General features: G+C 39.3%; 2 protein-coding genes across 2 annotated transcripts; one reads left to right on the forward strand and one right to left on the reverse strand.

Annotated features, from left to right (window-relative positions):
• Nucleotides 1–55: 55 nt before the first annotated feature.
• PIF1 (PIF1 5'-to-3' DNA helicase) lies at nucleotides 56–13198 on the forward strand. The gene is made up of 12 exons (XM_070939643.1): nucleotides 56–619; nucleotides 1894–2020; nucleotides 3520–3645; nucleotides 3737–3890; nucleotides 5287–5401; nucleotides 5474–5580; nucleotides 6304–6443; nucleotides 7246–7352; nucleotides 7627–7714; nucleotides 8653–8798; nucleotides 12575–12766; nucleotides 13130–13198. The coding sequence occupies exons 1-12, from the start codon at nucleotides 56–58 to the stop codon at nucleotides 13196–13198; spliced, it is 1935 nt and encodes a 644-aa protein (XP_070795744.1).
• An 11-nt stretch (nucleotides 13199–13209) lies between these two features.
• SNAPC2 (small nuclear RNA activating complex polypeptide 2) lies at nucleotides 13210–20257 on the reverse strand. The gene is made up of 5 exons (XM_070939644.1): nucleotides 19887–20257; nucleotides 17565–17678; nucleotides 17410–17478; nucleotides 16876–17146; nucleotides 13210–15312 (listed from the first exon to the last, which is right to left on the reverse strand). The coding sequence occupies exons 1-5, from the start codon at nucleotides 20067–20069 to the stop codon at nucleotides 14936–14938; spliced, it is 1014 nt and encodes a 337-aa protein (XP_070795745.1). The 5' UTR covers nucleotides 20070–20257; the 3' UTR covers nucleotides 13210–14935.
• Nucleotides 20258–20265: the final 8 nt, after the last annotated feature.

The following is a 20265-nucleotide window of genomic DNA, read 5'->3' on the forward strand; positions in this document are numbered from 1 at the left end:
CGATCTCGCTTTTTGTCATGTTGGTGTGTTTGCTCTCTCGGCTTCACCCCGCAGAATGCAAGACTCGGAGCTGGATGGGAGGATTCGCTGCACGGTGGCAGTGGAGCGTCTGGGTGCAGCGGCGGCCCCGAATCGGCTGCTCCTGCGGGATGCCTGGGTCAACCTCGGGCGGAACGAGTTTCGCGAACTGGTCTTACAGGTGACGAAAGCTTCGGGTCCGGACCGCCTCCAGAACTTCCCTTTGCGGCGGAACGAAATGCGCCTGTTCACACGTTTTGTGAAGGACGGGAAGAGCTCGATCCGGTTGGGTCCCTTAGGCTCCAATTATGTGCAGCTGCTGCTCTCGAACTGCCCTCCGGATCGCTTGCGTCGCTTCGTGCAGACTCTGCGCATCAAATTTGAAGCTACCCAGCACGGAGGGCGGCCGGTGCCTGAGCGGACAAGGCTCCTCTCTAGCTTGCCGCGCACATTCGACACGGTGAGCCCGGTGCAAGTCCGCGATTTGCAACAAGCAAGTGCCCGAGAAGCTCTGGCTAACGTTACAGCCACCCCCACGAAAGGACAGACTCTACCCTGCAGGTCTAGGAAGCGTCCTCTGGAATCAGTGGATGGGAGGCAGGTAAGCTATCTTCTGCCTGAAAAGGTAACTACCGTTATTTGCTTATACTATTAAGCATCAATAGGTAATACTAAGCGCTAAAGAAAAGATGCAGAGAGTCATACCCTCTCTGATGGTGCTTTCCCCAAATCCAAGAAGGCCCATTCATCATGCTGAGTAGAGGATAACATGTTGGGAAGATAGATCTTGGCAATAATTTTATTAAAGCTTACAAAAATAAAGGATAAAAAATAACAGAAACTAAAAGGTAAAGGTTCCCTTCGCACATATGTGCTAGTCGTTCCTGACTCTAGGGGGCATTGCTCATCTCCGTTTCAAAGCCGAACAGCCAGCACTGCCCAAAGACATCTCAGTGGTCATGAGGCCGGCATGACTAAACGCCAGAGGTGTAGGGAACACTGTTCCCTTCCCACCAAAGGTGGTCCCTATTTTTCTACTTGCATTTTTCAACATGCTTTCGAACTGCTAGGTTGGCAAAAGCTGGGACAAGGAACGGGAGCTCACCCATGTTACACAGCACTAGGGATTCGAACTGCCCACCTTTCAACCGACAAGCTCAGCATCTAGCCACTGAGCCACCACGTCCCTTCCAATACAAACTAAGAAAAATATAAAGAAGAAAAGTGGAAAGAAAAAAAAAACAGAATATATACATAATATATATATATATATACACACATGCAGGTAGTCCTCAATTTACGACACTTCATTTAGTGACCATTTAAAGTAACAGTGACACTGAAAAAAGCGACTTGTGACCGTTTTTCACACTTACTACCTTTGTAGCAGCCCTGTGATCATGGGATCAAAATTCAGATGCTTGGCAAAGTGTTCATACTTGTGACCGTTGCCGTGTCCCAAGGTCATGCGATCACTTTTTGCAAACTTTTGGCGAGCAAAATCAATGGGGAAGCCAGATTCACTTACCAACCATATTACTAACTTATCCACTACAGTGATTCACTGTGGCAAGAAAGGTCATAAAATGGCAGGGGGGGGGGGGCTCACTTAACCAACGTTTCATTTAACAACAGAAATGTTGGGCTCAATTGTGATTGTAAGTCGAGGGCTGCCTGTATTCCCACCAGAACTGAACTTGCACTCCCAATTCCTCTTCCCTCGTCAGGAACTTTCTTTCCTTCCCTTTTTTGGCAAAGAGATAAAAGTGTAAACCTTTAATGGCAGTCACTGTAATAACCAGTTCTGATTTCCTGAGATTCAAATGTATATCTTCTGCCTTTGGGATGTCAGTTAAATATGGATTGTCCCACCAGATGACTGAAGAAAAACAGGTGAAGAAGCCTTGGTTGATGGGCTCCCGAGCAACACTTTCCCAGGAGCAGTCAAGAGTGCTGAATGCTGTGTTGAGTGGAAAGAATGTCTTCTTCACAGGGAGTGCTGGTAAATGAAAAGGGGTGGGAAGGGGGCATGATTAGGCATTTCAAATTAGGAATCCCAGATGTTTTCTATGACTATGTTGGGGATTCAAGCTAAAGAACTCCCACTGCTATTATTCATAAGAGATTTAACTAATGGTTTGGGATTTCTTTTAAGTATGCATGAATAGATTACTTTCATTTTTTTTGAGATAAACTGCTCTTTTTAATTGTCAAACCGATAACTCACAAGGTCACTTTGATCAGTAAAAAGTCCAAAGGGTAAGAATAAATGATGTTAAGGTCATGCTACAAATAAAAAATACAGATCCCAATAGAAGTGAATAAATGTAGCTCAGGGTTGAACAATGGTGTCCTTGAAATCTCTGAGCTTCGTTGTCTGCTCACAGCCGTTTCAAGGTTGACTCAGCCTTCTATCCTTTTGAGGTCGGTAAAACGAGGACCCAGATTGTTGGGGGCAGTATGCTGACTCTGTAAAGAGCTTAGAGAGGGCTGTAAAGCACTGTAAAGTGGTATATAAGTCTAAGTGCTATTGCTATTACCTGCTATTTGGTGTAGAGTTTGCTCCCTGTTTATATACAATAGTTTGCTCTGCCAGTGTTGGTGGGGTTGTCATTTTCTCCTTTGTAGTTCCTTGATTAGGATATTGTAAAATCCTAATTCCAAGGATTATTGGGTATTGTAAAATCCTAAATCGAAGCATTAGTGTATTGTAAACCAATATCCTAATTAAGGAACTACCAAGAGGGAAAAAACCCAAGACTGGTAAGGCAAGCTACTATATATAAACAGGGAGCAAGCCCCACTCTCACTAGCACTGATGATGTTACCTAATCAGGTAATGAAACGTCTGCAGGCAAATAACAAAGCTCAGAGATCATCAAGAACTCCATCATTTAACTCCGAGCTACATTTATTCACTTCCTATTGGAATCTTCATTTTTTATTTGCAGCATGACCTTAACTCTGTTTGCTCTTACTCTTTGGGCTTTTTACTGACCAAAGTGACCTTGTGATTTATGAGTTTGACAATTAAAAAAGGGCAGTTTATGGAAAGAAGGAAGCTATGATGTAACCTTAGAGAGAGGTTAAAATGTAAATGCATTTATAATTGCTGCAAAGAAAATCATAAGACGCTTCCTTATAATCTTTCCGCTTCTTTTTTCCTTTTTCTATTTTTTTCTTTTTCTTTTTTTCTTTTTTACTATGCACTATTTCTCCTTAGGTACTCTATTTCTTTTTCAATGGTTTTTACTTTGTTAAAATTTCTTTAATACACACACACACACATACACAGTCCCTGGTTCAGTGGAATTGCTCTGCTTTAAACTGGCTCAGTGTTGCATCCTAAATACCACTACTTAAGCACAGGAAACCTGATACGGTACTTGCCATTTAAATACTCCCTAAATAATTTAAAAAATTGTAGAGAGGAAAATATGAGCAACTTTGAACGAATTGAGCTGAATGGCATTTCTCTAAAATTAACTTTTGTTTTCAAAGGAACTGGAAAATCTTATTTACTGAAAAAGATTGTGGCCTCCTTTCCTCCAAATGGCACTTATGTCACAGCCAGCACAGGAGTGGCAGCATGTCAGATTGGGGGCATCACCCTCCATGCTTTTGCAGGTAACGAGTTCAGATCCTGAGAAGGAGAGAGGTTGGAAAGAATTTGGGCCTGGTATGCCGCTGTCATGCCCTCTTAATTTCCCTTTTGTAGGTATTGGATCAGGAAAGGCCTCTCTGCATCAGTGTCTTGAGCTGGCCCAGAGACCTGGGGTTCGGCAGCAATGGCTGAATTGCCGCTGTCTGATCATTGATGAAATCTCAATGGTGGAGGGGGAATTCTTTGATAAACTGGAAGCGGTGGCTAGGTATGTAGAACCTTCTTTTCTGTATGGTATTCCTATACTTGCATTGCTCCTAAGTAAATGGATCTAGAATACCACAGGAAGTGTTGCAGACTGCTAAGGAGCAGTCACCTTATGGATATTAGATTAGTTTCTTCCTGGAAGACATTTAGAAGTTTGTTGAAAACAGAGTATTTCCAGAGAAGGTTTGCGATGCTTAACCACTATGCCACCTTTTTTTATTTTCTATTTTTGTTACTTTTATTGTTAATCACTACCTTGGTTATTAATTTTATGCTTTATTTACATCACTTTAATCATATTGTACCATAGATACATAGATTTTGTTTTACTTATATAAAGTGCTGAGAGTCATGAGATTTCAGCAAGATTCAACCAAACAGTCATAAAATGACCACTTCTCTGCCACAATAATATAGTGTGAGTAACTAAAAGATTGGACATCTTGTTAACTCATGAACTGGCTTAGATTCTAGCTGTGACTCTCAATCTTAATTTCACTAACTCTTGAGTATACTATGAAGCGTGTATTATATTCTCCAGTTTTTTACTACTTCCCCATGTACCCTCTCAAAAGTGTCTGAAATCCCTGGAACATTTTTCAGATTTTGGCAGGGAGTGTGCCAATTCCCTTAGAGGAATTGTGGATTTTTGCAATGGACTGAGAGCCTGGAAGGGATCAGGACAGTGGTGGGTTCCTCCCGGTCCGGTCCGGTTGGGCAGAGCCGGTAGCGGTGACGATATGATGTCACCGAACCGGTTCTCCTCCCCGCCCTGCCAGCCCCCCCACCCACTTATCTTTTATTTGGTTCCACCCCCAATCTATTGCTGCCTCCTGAGTCCCAGCTGACGACTAGAGGGAAAAAACTGTTTAAACTCTTGCTGCGGGGCTTCAAAGGGCCGTCCTACAGCTGATCAGTGTTAAAAGCAAACAAATGAGTCGGGTCGTAAGTGCGAGGATTGGTCGTAAGTGCAAGGACCTTCCAGAATTGACTCTGACCAGCTAGCCATGCCCACCTAGTCACATGACCTCCAAGCTACACCCACAAAATAAGCCACGCCCACAGAACCGGTAGTAAAAAAAATTAGAACCCACCCCTGGATCAGGATTGTAGCCAGTATTGTCACTGTGCTTCTAGAGAGAAGTGGGGGGGAGGGAGGAGGAGAGGAAGGAAGGAAGGAAATAAGAGGAAAGGAAAGAAAGCCAGCTATTGAAAATGGGAGTATGACTTACTTTTAAGACATCCTTTCATAATTTGTTGTTTTTCCAGCTTGACTGGGAATCCTGGGATTGCAGAAGCACTAAAACAGATTATTGTTGGATACTGCACTCAATTTTCTTGGCCCAGAGCATTAAAAAAAACATTTTTGAATCTTTTTCTGTTTGCTTTCTGGCTAGAGATGTCAGGAAATGTGAGGATCCATTTGGAGGAATCCAGCTTATTATCTGTGGAGACTTCTTACAATTGCCGCCCGTTACCAAGGACCACAAACAGCCCAAGTTCTGTTTCCAGGTTTGTTATAGTTGCTGCTGCTGCTTCTAACACTGTGTTAGTCAAAGGCTGACCGGGAGTGTTCTTTAATAGGCAAAGAGCTGGAGAAAGTGTATCCATCTGAACATGGAGTTGACAGAGGTTCGGAGACAGACTGACAAGGAGTTCATTTCTCTTTTGAATGCTGTCCGTCTTGGCAGGTGAGATATCATCTTCTTGTTCATTAGAACCATCAGGTGGGAAAGGATGGGGATCTGTCCTCTTGGGATGAGATAACTGAAACTTAGAGAAACTTCTTTTTCCCATCTCTCCCTAATTTTATTTCTGAATGTTGACACTTGTTACATCTGCCAAGTTTGAATGCTGATTAAAATGTCATTTTCTTTTAATTGTTCACAAAACTTCAAATGTAACATTCTTTGAATGCTGGGATCCTAAGAGAAATGTTGGTTGATATTTGCCACCAATGAAATATTTTGTAACAATTGTTATGCCAACCTTCCTGATTTATTGGTTCAGCTATTCCTATCACTAGCCAGGCTGGTTGGAGTTCATGGAATTGTACTGTAACATGCATGGAGTTAAGACAGGCATGTCAAACTGGCGGTCCATGGCCTGGATGCGTCACATGCAGGCAATGCCCACCCCAGCTCCGCAAATGGGAAAAACACCATGAAACGTCACGTGATGGCAACATGACACGGCATGTTTGACACCCATGAGTTAAGTGAAATAGGAAGTTAGAGTGGAGGAATGCTCTTCTTTCCTCAGTAGGCAGAGAAACATACAGTACAATTTGTCAAATAGATAAATATTTAGTGTTTTCTAGAGTTGCTGTGATGCCAGGATTTCTATACATCCATGGATCTCCATTACAGGTCTTAGCTCTTGTAATTTTAAATACCTCTACTGCAATCTAACAGATGTACAGAGGAAGTCACCAGACTGCTGACTCAAACAGTAATGCAAAAAGTGGAGAGAAATGGAATATTGGCTACACGGTTGTGTACTCACAAGGATGATGTAGAGTTCACAAATACTATGCAGCTGCAGCAATTAGCTGGTAAGAATCATGCAGCAAATCCTAATGAGGTACAGTAAGTAGCTTTTTCTTTGCCTTTGAGAAAGAAGATGACTTCCAATACGAGTTGTAAAAACTTAAAACCAATAATAGGACTTATTTCATGTCATTTTTGTTTTGAATGAAATGGCAAAATGTGATATACTGTCCTACCATTTGTAGAGATTATGAGTTTGTTGCATTTTGGGAATCCTGTGAACTCTTGATGTTCAAAATATTTATGATTGTAGAAGGATAAACTGAGAGGCTTGCGGTCAGTTGCTGGAACATTGTTTAGGAAGCTGCCGGTATTAAATTCAAACTAAATTTAGCCAGAAGTCCCCCACTCATTGCACCAATTGGATAAATTTGGAAATTTGAGAATATATTTTGGGGCCGCTTCAAAAACTAGATGCAATATTGAGTTGTCTACTCATATAATTTTTTATATGAGTCACAGAACCTCCATTTCTCAGAAATTAACCAGGTAGGTATGTTGCTTGGGAAATCTTTACTTTTCTGTTATTCCCCTATCCTCCCTCCCTCCCTGCTACTACTTTTATAGCAATTGCACTTATTTACAAATCCATGCCCAGTAGCCCCTTACCATATTATTTCTTCAAATACTTTAAAGGTCTTTTTTACTAGAGGCTGGAACTTTAGTTTAAAGCATGCCAGTTTCCATTCCTATTTATTAATTTGAAAAAAATGTTAACAAGCTTAGTGTTGCAGGATGTCTGAGAGGATATAAGTTTGCAACACTGCAATCAGAACTCTAGTGAATAAAATGTTATTTCTTTTCCAGGGCAGCTAAGGTCTTTCAAGGCTGTTGACAGTGATCCTATGTTGGCAAAGACTCTTGATGCACAATGTCCTGTGAAGAGCATGATTGAACTCAAGGAAGGTGCCCAGGTGAACAAACAAAACAGCACTGCTTGGGACAGAGGTGTTGTGGCTGCTTCTGAGATCCTTCTCTTTCTTCACAACACATCAGATCTTGCCAAATGCTAGAGTCTCCTTGATTTTAACGCCTATATCCTAATCTCTAAGCACTTCTCTGGATGATTCCCTTACCCACAAATGGGTGGAGGATGGTTTTGTTAGCATGCAGTGGAAGTAAATCTACTTTAGAAGGTGCCATGGAAAAATCCACAAAAGCATTCCTGTGACTTTCCTTTTTTAATAGGTGATGCTTACAAAGAATCTTGATGTTTCTCAAGGTCTGGTGAATGGGGCTCGTGGAGTTGTGACTGGATTTGAAACTGAAGGAAAAGGTTGGTTTCTGACAGGCAAACCTTGGATGATCTCCTCATGGATAGTCATGTGGTTTGGTTTCATTTTGCAATGAAGAAAATACATTCAACTGTTAAGATTGTAATGCAACACTGGCATTAATATTAATAAAAAATAGTAAGGAAAGCCATCAAAAAAGTTTTGTCATATACAGAAAAACTCCCACCCCTCTTCCATTGTCAAACTTGTTTGAAAGTGCTCTCCCTTTCCCTTTGTCCCAAACAATCTAGTTCAGTTCTAACAAACTCCATTGCTACAGATCAAGTCTAGATTTCACTTTCTAATGTAATTTTGTGCATTGTTCCTTTAGAAAAGTTTTACTATAGTCTTAGATTCCTCTGCTCTGTGCCACAACTTCTTTGCAGAAGCAGTTCTATTTTTGCTTCACAGAGAGTTGACAATCATTCTATATAAAATGAGAAAATGTAGGAAAATACTGTTATGTATGGTAGTTTGGCATATTACCTATATAGGTAACTCTCAACTTACAGCTGTTTACATAGCAATCATTTGATACTTACAATCTGGTTTCAAAGGTCTAATGGCTGCCCCTGCCCCACCCCGCTTCGTGTCACATGATCATAGTTAAGGCACTTGGCAACTAGATTTATTTATGGCCATTTGCAGTGTCCCCCATGACTGCAATTTTTGGCATTTTTTTTAAAACTGGAAATTGTCATTTTCTGGCAAAAAGCAATGGTTCCATGTAATGACCATGAGAGTTCATTTAACTTCAGTATTTGCTTAACCACTGCAAAATAGGTAAAATCAGCCATGGTCATATGGTGTCCCCCCTAAAAACATCCAGAACCTATGACCATAATTTCAGGCTAAATTATGGTTGTAAATTGAGAACTACCTGTAACCAGCAGTATATTGCAGTACCGAATAATAACTAGACTTGTGTTTTTTGCTACAGGCCTGCCCAAAGTGAGATTTCTTTGTGGTGTGACTAATATTATTGGCTTGGAAAGATGGGTTTTTAAGGGGCCAGCAGGCACTTACCTGAGTCGCCAGCAGCTGCCCCTGAAGCTTGCCTGGGCCATTTCTATCCACAAGAGCCAGGTTTGTAATATATCTGATTTTTGTGGGAAATATACAGTAATAATGGTTTATCACTGGGCTTCTTTAAGTAACAGCAGAATTTTGATTTTTGTACTAGACTCTTTATCAATGTTAAAATCCTGGAATGTTATCAGCTAGTTTGTTCTTTTTTGCCCATACCTGATGGAAATCCAACTTGTTTTGTTCCTATCAATGATTTATAAAACTGAGCAGACTAAAGTTGCACACTAAATGCCATTAAGGCACAGCTTTATCCCTAAACTTTAAAGTAGATATTCTAATACTAAAGAAATCATATACAGGTAATCCTCATTTTATTAACTACTTGTCCAGTGACAACTTACAACAATGGTGAAAAAATAACTTTACAGCCCATTTATGACCTCTGCAGCATTCCTCAGTCTTGTGAGCACCATTACGGTCCATAGGCGTGGTTCTTTCCCCAATCTGTTTTTTTTTTCTCCCCCATCCCCACCACACAGATTAATTGAATAGAAAGGGATTGGAAGAAAATAAGCTATTTGCTTTTCTTAAAACAATCCGATCATGTCAGGAGCCCAAGGCTGGGAACCTCAGGCATAGTACTCTCTAGAAATCTCTTTCCAATCTCTCTGCTTTGCATGGGGAGGGGATGAAAAAGGCAAGCAATTTCTGTAAGCAAGCTCTTCTTTGTCTGACCTTTTCCTACTGCCACTTTCTATTGAAGTGTAGAAGAGCAACAACTTGTTTCTTGAAATCTCTTTTTCTCCAATCTCTCTACTCTGCGGCAGGGAGGATAAATAAAGGTAGTGTTTCTGTAGGCAATGTTTCCTTTATCTGATGCACATGCACACGCACATATGCGCGCGCGCGCACACACACACACACACACACAGAGATAATACCATCAGTGAGAGTTAGTGTGGGTTTTCCTCCCTGTTTATATACAGTATAGGTAGTCCACAACTTACAAACAAAATTGGGACTGGAATTTTGGTCAGAAGTTGTCATTATAAATCAAGGTACTCACGAGATTGGACCTAAGTTTTTTTGCTGTTTTTACAGCAGTTGTTAAATCCAAATCACATAGTAATTGGAGTCCTAGTGGACAATCATTTAAATATGAGCCAGCAGTGTACTGCAGCTGCCAAAAAAGCCAACACAGTTTTAGGCTGCATAAACAGAGGGATAGAATCAAGATCATGTGAAGTGTTAATACCACTTTATAATGCTTTGGTAAAGCCACCTTTGAAATATCGCATCCAGTTTTGGTTGCCACGATGTAAAAAAGATGTTGAGACTCTAGAAAGAGTGCAGAGAAGAGTAACAAAGATGATTAGGGGACTGGAGGCTAAAACATAAAGAACAGTTGCTGGAATTGGGTATGTCTAATTTGATGAAAAGAGGGACTAGGGGTGACATGATAGCAGTGTTTTAAAATCTCAGGGGCTGTCACAAAGAAGAGGGAGTCAAGCTATTCTCCAAAGCACCTGAGGGTAGGACAAGAAGCAATGGGTAGAAACTAATCAAGGAGAGAAGCAACTTAGAACTAAGGAGAAATTTCCTGACAGTTAGAACAATTAATCAGTGGAACAATTTGCCTCCAGAAGTTGTGAATGCTCCCACACTGGAAGTTTTTTAAGAAGAGATTTGGATAACCATTTGTCTGAAGTGGTATAGGGTTTCCTGCCTAAGCAGGGAGTTGGACTAGAAGACCTCCAAGGTATCTTCCAACTCTGTTATTCTAAATTTTAATTAATCGAAATACATAATGTTTAGCAAAACCATTATCGCAAATGGATGCTGTTGGCTGGCAAGTGGCAAAAAGAAGCCATTGGAAAGGGGGGGGGATAATAAATCATGATTATGGGACTGTAGGATGCTGAACCTGGTTATAAATGAGAGCCAGTTGCCAAGCACCTAACATGCAACCACATGGTGATATCACTGCAAAAATTATCTTTATAGACTATTATATCTTCAAATGATCATTCAATGAATGATCATAAGTCAAGGACTACCTGTAGCTTCCCCTGCCAATTTTGGTGGGAAACAAAAAAAACCCCAAAACACATCATTTCCAATAGCCACCATACAGATAATCAGGGATTAGCACTAAAAAAAGTAATCACACACTATACAATGCCCTAATTAAGGAACTGCCAAAGAGAAAACCATACCTCCACCAATACTGGCAAGGCAAGCTACTATATATAAACAGAGCAAACCCCCACACACATCAGCACTAATGTTACCTGGTTAGGTATTGAAACATCCGTGAGAAACAACAAACTCAGAGAGCACCAGGTTATCTGGGTGTTTGCAGCCCTAATCTGGTAATCCCATTATACCATTTAAAGTCCTATCCCCTAATTCTGGGGTCAGCAGAAAAGTACACTGGCCTAAAATTTGCTACCCAATTTCTAAGGATATATTCTGCTACACAGTAATTAAATTGATGATTGATGCCCTCCTTTTTTGTTTTTATCTGGGACAAAGCAAGGAAAGAAATTGGTGGATTCCCTTGGTTTTTCTTTCCTTGACTTCCCTTCCTATCAAACATTGCTTACCAGCTGGAAAATAACTAACAGCTTTTGCTAATGTGGGTTAGGACAGGGTTAGGTGAGTGTAGGCAGGTACTCAGAATGGCATAATTAGCCTTCTGTCAAACTGTCCAATTAAAAGAATGCTAAATATATATCCCAAAATAGCCCAGATGACAGGTCACAATCATGGAGGAGGACAGTAAGCTAAAGGGAGAAAAAGCGATTGAGAACATGTAAACTTCATCCTCAGGTAATCTTGCAAGGAATGGCAATGCCTGCAGGATTAATCCAATTCCATCCTCCTGGCCATCAGCATCTGAAAGTAGCCTATGAATGCCCATGAAGCAGAAAAGAGTAGACAAAATAGTGCTATCAGCATAACCGTACAAATATAGGTTGGCCAGAGCAGCAGAAAATCTGTAATGTGTTGGAAGTTAACAGAACAAGCAAAGATGTAGCTTGCAAAACCCAGATAAACGTCTGGGCAGCAAGACCTGCTATTTTTAATGCTGAGTGCTACTCATGTTAATAAGAAGCTTGCATAAAACCTGGTAAGCGCTTTAGAACAGGAGTCTCCAACCTTGACAAGACTTGTGAACTTCAACTCCCAGAATTCCTCAACCAGCTTTGCTGAACTCTAGGAGTTGAAGTCCACAAGTCTTAAAGTTGCCAACGTTGGAGACCCCTGCTTTAGAAAGCACCAATCAGACATTGCACCAGTAAATTTATCTGTAGAAGCCAGGCGTCTCGTATCTTCTGCTGCTCAAGCAAAAAAGGTCATGCAAGGCAGTTCTTCATTGGAGGAGAGTTGCATGTTGGTGGCAGCAGCCTAAAGTAGCAATAGAAGCTGAGCAGATCCAGCTTCTGATCATGTCAACAATTACTCTGTAGAAGCAGTATGTTATGACAGTATCCATAGCAAAACTTATGCAGGGAGAATTACTTTAAAACCGGAACTAAATAGTTTAAGATACATTAAGAAGTAGAATAAGTAAAGCTGGAAATAAGATCTTGAGGATACGGACATTAAAAAAATACAAGTTACTATATTTGTGCTGCAGTCAGAATACAACAAGCTCATAGTTGTAATTCCAGTTACTGAATGCTTTTCCATTATTATTCCAAAGATTAAACCTGGGATGTACATCCTAGCAGATGATTTATGTACATACTTCAATATACATTTAACTGTTGGTGTTGCTAGCTCAGTCTTGTCTACTAATAACTCTCTTCACTTATTTCTTTTTCTAGGGTATGTCTTTAGACTGTGCAGAGGTTTCTCTAGCTCGCGTCTTTGAAAGTGGGCAGGCGTATGTAGCACTTTCTCGAGCTCGTAGTCTGGCAAGTCTCCGAGTTTTGGATTTTGAAGCCAAGGTAGTCAGAGCTAATCCATGTGTACTGCAATTTTACAAGGAGCTGAAGAGAGACCAATTTTTAAATCAGGTAATTTGTCATTAGGCTATTCCAGATTTGGAGTCAATTTGGAGACAATATATTCCTATACAGAGTGCATATTTGGGGGTGGGTGGGTAAAAATTAGAGGAAACTAGAGCAAGGCCCTTAACTGATTAGTGACATTACTGAAGTTTCTGTGTAGAACAGTCCAAAGTATTTTTGGTTGTAGTTCTGAGTTTTTGCAAAAGGTATTTTCCATTTGCCCTCATCATCTTTAATAAATTGCGGGCCACAACTTTATTACTTTTAAAAAAAGTTTTAACAGATCAAAGTAGATCTCAGTATAAGGGGCTGAACAGTATAAGGTGTTTAACAACTTGAGTCTGACTTTGTTTGCTTTTTACTCTTTAGATCTCTTTGCATTCCTATATTTATCCTGATAAAGAAAATGAAAAAGTTAAAGGAACATTTATTGGTTGAGAATCCTTGGTACCATTTTATTAATTAATTTTGGAAGTTTTGGAACAACTGCTTCTACAAATTCAGTATTTCTATAAAGTATTGGAGCATTGTGAAGAAGAGAACAATTATGAGACATCGTTTTCTATAAACATGGACAGTCCATCTGCCTAAAATGAACACTGAAGTTTTAACCCAAATCATTCTGCTTCTGAATTTGCACTGATCAGATCTTAAAAATTACTTGAAGCCACCTTTACGGAATAGTCAAATTTTGCTAGGATATTTACTTCAAATAGCACTTACACTGTGTGTATTGTGAGTATTTGATATTACTGAATAAAACTTAACTTTAAGGACTCATATTACTTCCTTAATAAACCAAATGAGATTTTACTTAATGATCGTTATAAATGTATGATTGATAATTCTATACCCTGGACCATTTTGCTTCTCTTAAATGTACCAATTTTGAGAAAGGTCTTCGGTTTTTTTAATTGAATTGAACAGAGACACTTTCGTTTTCTTTGTACTATACAGTATTGTAAGCAGTATAGCTTCTCAAGTTTAAAAGAAAGCCAACCAGATAAGAGTAATCTGCATCACATCCTAGTGTCTACAAAGATATTTTCTGTATACATTGCAATTTCAAGAATAGAATTTGTTCCCTTAGCAGAATTTGAAACAAAATCATTCAATTTAAAATCTGAACACCTTTTGAAGCAAAAATAATTTTGCTACTTAAATAACATTGCATATACTTGTTAAAATGCACTCTCTCCTACATGTACAGCAAGCAATGCTAGGTGAGATTTTCTGTTAACTATTTAAGAAAATAATTTAATGCTATGGTCTAGCGGTTAAGGCACCAGGCTAGAAAATGGGAGATTGTGAATTCTAGTACTACCTGAGCCATGAAAGCCAGCTGGGTGACTTTCACTCTCAATCATTCTGTCTCAGCCCAACCCACCTTACAGGGTTGTTGTGAAGAAAATAGGAGGAAGGACTATTAGGTATGTTTGGTGCCTTGAGTTATTTGTAAAATAAGGCAGGATACAAGTAAATAAATAAAAACATTGCTTTTATATTGTATTGAAAGTATTACAGAGCTACCCTTACGTTAATTATTCCCTATCTATGATCTGCAGACCAATCAAGCTACTGCAGGTTGACCATACTGCAGACATCCGATTAAATGAGATTTTGAAGTGTTCACTCAATTTGGAATTATCTTGTTTTTATGAAGTGATTGCATGAAATAAGAAACCAGAAATTTAACAGGAGCTTTGCCTCACCATCAGCTCACAGAAGTTGATTATTCAAAGTGATCTTGAATTAAAGGAACTTGGCCAATTATACATAAAGGAGCATACAATCTTTTTCATAGCACTAGAAAAACATTTCAGCTCTATTATACTGCAGAAACACTTTAATAACACTGATTGCATTTGATACATCTGAAATAATCCATATCCTGACAACAAAGATGCATATTCAGAACATTAATTATGTAAGCACAAGCTTTCCAAGATGAGACTGATTTCCCAGGAATAACCAGTAAATTTCAGAATTTTTGGAGGAAAAATTCAAAACAGTCACATATCTTAATTTAAAAATACAAAGTAGACATATTCATAAGTCCAGTGTTAAATACTGAACCAAATTAAGGGACCATGCTTGGCCAAAATATGACAGTTGTTTTTCCACTGTTACAAATACCAAGACACAACATTCATGACATGTAATAAAATAGAGTCTTTAATCCAAAATCTCTTTTTTTTGTGCTAGAATATCCAAAGGAAACCAAAATGAATTCAGTGGGCAAATACCCAGCGTCTTCCAATCCGTGGAAGATGTTGATGCTGTGCCACTTGTAGAAGCAGCAGTAGAACTAGTATCCTCTTGCTCTTGTGAAAAGCTATTTCCAGCTGATGGCACGTTATAAAATGTTTCAGGAAGATCTTGATTATTGTTTACAAGCGGGCTGATCTTTGCTTTCCTTGTACTTTTTTCATTCTTATAGTGAGCACTTAAATCAATATAGCATTTGTACATATGTCCCTTAAGTTTCTTATAATCCAGATGACTCAGTTCTTCTGGTAATGACAAAAGCAGATCTAGCAGAACAGCTGACTCTGCAGAAAGCAATAAAGGAAGCAAAACGTAAGTAGTGACTGGGAGCTAATTCATGCTGTATTTTATTTTCTAATTGACATTTTCACAAGTTTTTTTTCCTATACTTCCCCAAACAGTCTAGCAAAATAATTGTCATTCTTCACTCTTTCCTGCATCAATTTATTTGAATTTTAATTATCTCCAAGTCTTAGAGATTTATGGCAATTTCTAACATGTTTTTTTAATGAAAAGCTAAATGAAAACTGTGGTTCTCAGTTATAGAAATTCAGCTATAATTTCCCTACTATATATGTAGAAAATTGTCTTAGCTCACTTCTCATTATTTTCACATGGAGAAATTTGCATTTGAAAATTTTTCCTACTCTCTAAAATTTCAACCATTGTTCCATAAACATTGCTAATAAACAAGCACAGGTTTTATTTTGAGCTCATGAGGAATAATTGGAACTTTAAACAAGCCTTTCCTTCATTTGTCATCCTAAAAGTGCAAAAGTAGGTGGCCCACAGAGCTGGGCCTAGGATATTGGATGGGAAATTATTTTAAAACATTGCAGTACAGACTAAATGTTTCATAACTGCTCTTTTGTTTACTATAGTTTATAATGTATTGTAGGTGGAGCCTTTATGGACTTTTTTTGGTATCTCTACAGCTGGGAAACTAGGGAACTGATTTATTTTGAATTTCTACTGATTCCTATACTGAAAATTTTGAACCTGTACAGTGAAATAACTAGTTGAGTTTGTAAATTTGTATATGTGTGTAATTCACACCAACAACACAACCAAATCTCAAATGCTTATTCAACTGCCATATTCTTGCTTCCTTCACTGCAAATATTGCTCATTTTATAGGTTTCACACATCAATATTGCAATTAAATATATATATAGTATCTCTCACCAGAGTCACACTTGGGATAAATAAGCTTTTGGGGATCCTTGGTGTTCTCAGCTTGGTAGTTTTTCTGCAGATATTTCATTACCCAAATTAGGTGACATCACCAGTGCTAATATTTCCCTTGTCAATGTTAATGGATGTTGTCTTGGAGGTTCTACTGCCCTAATTAAGAACTGCCAAACAAGAAGTCAGTCCAACCAAATGCCACTGGGAACAGCAGAACCTCCAAGACCACTCCATTAAAACTGACAGGGCAAGCACTAATGATGTTACCTAGTTTGGATAATGAAACGTCTAGATAAAAACTACTAAGCTCAGAGAGCACCAAGGATCCCTGATTTCAACTACAAATATTCTCCTTTATTGGTAAATAAGCTTTCAAATGTACTGAAAACTTTGGAGACGTTCAATATGTTCTTTTCAGTTCTAGGGCTTTTTCATTCCCCGCAGCTTTTAAGAGTCTTCCCTTCAATAAGAACCCGGAGCAGTTTACAAAAATGAAATGTATTATAAAGAACAACACGATATTAAAAAGTAGATATAAGAGCAACTAAGATTTAAAGATAGAGTAAATAAAACAATTACTGACACAAAAAAAATAAATAGATATAACTCTAGATGCAGGAATAGTTCATCTTTTCATCTTGGTTTAAATCCTGACTTACCACCAGGTGGTAGCTCTGGTGCTTTAGATCCCCGTGAAATCACTGAAAGATACTTGTATATCTTTTCAAAGTCCACATGTAATTCACCATTTTCTGCAGGAGTCAACTGTTCTACATCTGATGATGTAGTTGCTTCCTCAGATTCTGTATTGGATTTCATATTCTTGCTAGGAACAGCTGGGGTCATGTATTGAGCAGCATTTACTTCTACAGGCTTTGGTGGCACAGAGTGAAGCAAAGAGAGTGGCTCTGCAGATGCAATTGTTAAAACCTAATTAAGATAATCAGAAGAAAAAATATCCAATAACTCAAGTGCCAGAAAACAGAAATTCTGTGTAGAGTATATTTTTGATTACTGCATCTTTGCTTGGAAAGATGAAAATCAAAGGAATGTATAGCTGTAGTTAGCAATGGTAGACATGCTTGTTTCAAGAGAACATTTGCATAGCCAAAGTTAAAAATCTCTGAAATTATTATATTCATAGAAATATTTATCTTAATAAGATCGTGTCATGGAGGGGATATCACTGTTACCTGGGAAAAAGCAGCTGTTACTGCATCCTCAAGGCAACCTGTTAACTTCTTAGCTAAACGAATCCATACCTGGAATAGAGAGTATGACACAATAAATGAGTATCTTTTAGCCTACTTGTCTTATTTCTGAAACCATACTTTTAATAATTTCAGACCTCTATAGGTGCTGGAACTGGGGCATCCTTCTCTTTGCACTGGCGATATCGATACCGTGCCTTGACTGCTTCCCTTGCCACACGTTCTTTCAGCAGGTCTACAAATGCTAAGATCTGCAAAATATCACACATAAATGTTTAGAAGAAGGCACATTCTACTCTTAAAACAGCACTGAATAATGGTTATTTTCAGAAAAAACTGCAGTTTATTCCTGGTGCAAAAGAGAAACATTACAAAGAAGAATTATTTTGTTTTCTGTAACTTTCAGCTTTGTCAGTCATAGGAATAGTTATATCCAGCCCACTTCATGAAAGCCCCCAATTGTTAGTTTTGCTGATTGCACAAAAAATCTGAACTTCACATTTTCAAAAATGGAGAACTAGTGTCACCCATTAATGAAATTTTTTTAGCCACAAATACTAAGTGTAAAGTGAATCCTAAGAGCTGTGATGGCATAGTGTTTAGAATGCAGTATTGCAGGCAAACTTTGCCCACTGCCAAGAGTTAGATCTTGACTGGCTCAAGGTTGACTCTGCCTTCCGAGGTCAGTAAAATGAGGACCCAGATTCTTGGGGGCAATATGCTGACTCTGTAAACTGCTTAGAGAGGGCTGTAAAGCACTATGAAGTCATATATAAGTCTAAGTCCTATTGCTAAGTCTAACACTCAGGAGAATCTGATCCAGAGATTTTCAAACTGTTTTAGGCTATGTAACCTGCTAGTTAAACAAACTGGAACACCTTATTAAGAGACAAAACTTTACTAATAGAAAGCTGGTTGTATTTTGAGTATCTTTTTTTATCTCATGGAACCCATTTCATGGATATTTTGGACCTGAGAAATAATTAGTCCAAAGTCATATCTCAGAATTGTAATTTTGAGGATTAAAATGCGGGGAGACTCCATGTATGCTATTTGACCTCTTTGATAGACAGGCTGGATGGAAATATAATAAAAATACACACAAATAGGAAGTCAAACATTTTTCTATTAACATACTTCAGCTTTGATTTAAATTTGGCTTGATGATGAATTCTTAGACATGGGAAAACTTATTCATAGTGGTTCCATTTCTTTAGACATAAGAAAGTATTGCTGTTTGACATTTAGGTTTATTTTACAGTTCAAGAGGAAAACCTTTGTTTTACCGTCCAAAGGATATACACTCAGCTGCCCACACTGCAAGATAGACTCTTAGTGTATGTTCCACATTCTTTATGACAGAGACAAGGGTTTGTAATTAGTCCTTCTCTCTCCTTGTTTTCAAAAGCTTGGGCCTCTTTCATTCCATCTTTAAATGTTGGCTTTGCATCACTCTAAGGCACTTGCCTATCACTTTCAAACCCACTTCCCAATTAGAAATATATTAACTTCTCATCTTCAAGATAGATTATTGGTATTATTAATCTCGTAACTGGGCAGTTCAAACTCAAAATGGGCCATGTTAAAATGAAAGATATGAATGTCCAGATTAAATAGTGACTAGGATAACCGAAAACCGTTCAACCCATAACAGTAATTATAGAACTTAGTATAAAGCAAGTACAATAGGGCAAAGACATAGATGTATAGCATGACCTGTTGATTTTTTTCGGCTGTACTGTTAGAAATAGATATTATGTTTTATATGTATATCCTGTGTATTTCGAGTGACCTTAAAAGTGGCTCAGTGGCTAAGACGGTGAGCTTGTCAATCGAAAGGTCGGCAGTTCAGTGGTTCGAATCCCTAGTGCCCTGTTACTTGTCCCAGCTTCTGCCAACCTAGCAGTTCGTAAGCACATTAAAAATTTAAGTAGAAAAATAGGGACCATTTTTGGTGGGAAGGTAACAGCGTTATGTGTGCATTTGGCATTTAGTCATGCTGGCCACATGGAGATATCTTCGGACAGTGCTGGCTCTTGGGCTTTGAAACAGAGATGAGCACTGCTCCCCTAGAGTCGGGAACGACTAGCACGTATGTGCGAGGGGAACCTTTACCTTTACATCAGTGGTTCTCAACCTTCCTAATGCCGCGACCCTTTAATACAGTTCCTCATGTTGTGGTGACCCCCAACCATAAAATTATTCCTAAAACCATTGAAAATATGTGTTTTCCGATGGTCTTAGGCAACCCCTGTGAAAGGGTCATTCGACCCCCAAAGGGGTCGCGACCCACAGGTTGAGAACCACTGCTTTACATCTATATCCTGTGTACTTCGAGTGATCTTAAACAGGGTAGCAGTTTCTCTGTCCCCACAAATTCTTCCTGTCTTTCGTTTGAGGAGGATCCCATCGAGGCCTTTTAAGTTACCCCAACCCACAGACGGCGCCTCTAAACCCACCTCATCTTCATTTCTGGAAGGCAAGTATTTCTTCAGCTGTTCCGGCCGAAGCGGGCCCGGAGTCTGGGCTTGAGCTCTCAAAGCCTGGAGAAGACGTCGCTTTTCTCGATCCGTCCAAACCCGGATTGCGGGGTCCAGGCGGAAGCGAGCGGGCGCCGATCGCAGCCTCGACGGCGGCTTCATAGCTCCCCACCCAGAAAAGCCCAGGCACCAAATTAAGAAAACACCAGGGGGAAAAAAAGCGTCTTCGCGTCCCCGCGCAGTAAATTTCGCCGCCCCCTTCCTTACTCCTCCCGCCCACAAAGCTTCGCAGCCCGCGCGGCTCAAGACCGCATTTGGTACACAAATTAGCAACACTTCTCCAAGGTACGATTTCCAA

The sequence above is a fragment of the Pituophis catenifer genome, unplaced genomic scaffold, assembly GCF_029215685.1.
Source record: "Pituophis catenifer annectens isolate HBS135680 unplaced genomic scaffold, rPitCat1.0.hap2 SCAF_3, whole genome shotgun sequence".
Taxonomy (NCBI): Eukaryota; Metazoa; Chordata; class Lepidosauria; order Squamata; family Colubridae; genus Pituophis; species Pituophis catenifer.

What these genes read in the sequence shown, in the direction of transcription:
- PIF1 (XM_070939643.1), top strand. Translation starts at nt 56, where the DNA reads ATGCAAGACTCGGAGCTGGATGGGAGGATTCGCTGCACGGTGGCAGTG. An exon ending in AATCAGTGGATGGGAGGCAG is followed by an intron (nt 620 to 1,893) that starts GTAAGCTATCTT and finishes TTGTCCCACCAG; the next exon opens with ATGACTGAAGAAAAACAGGT. An exon ending in ATTTGAAACTGAAGGAAAAG is followed by an intron (nt 7,715 to 8,652) that starts GTTGGTTTCTGA and finishes TTTTTGCTACAG; the next exon opens with GCCTGCCCAAAGTGAGATTT.
- SNAPC2 (XM_070939644.1), bottom strand. Translation starts at nt 20,069, where the DNA reads ATGAAGCCGCCGTCGAGGCTGCGATCGGCGCCCGCTCGCTTCCGCCTG. An exon ending in CTTCCAGAAATGAAGATGAG is followed by an intron (nt 17,679 to 19,886) that starts GTGGGTTTAGAG and finishes GATATTTTGCAG; the next exon opens with ATCTTAGCATTTGTAGACCT. An exon ending in ACCAGAGCTACCACCTGGTG is followed by an intron (nt 15,313 to 16,875) that starts GTAAGTCAGGAT and finishes TGCTTTCTGCAG; the next exon opens with AGTCAGCTGTTCTGCTAGAT.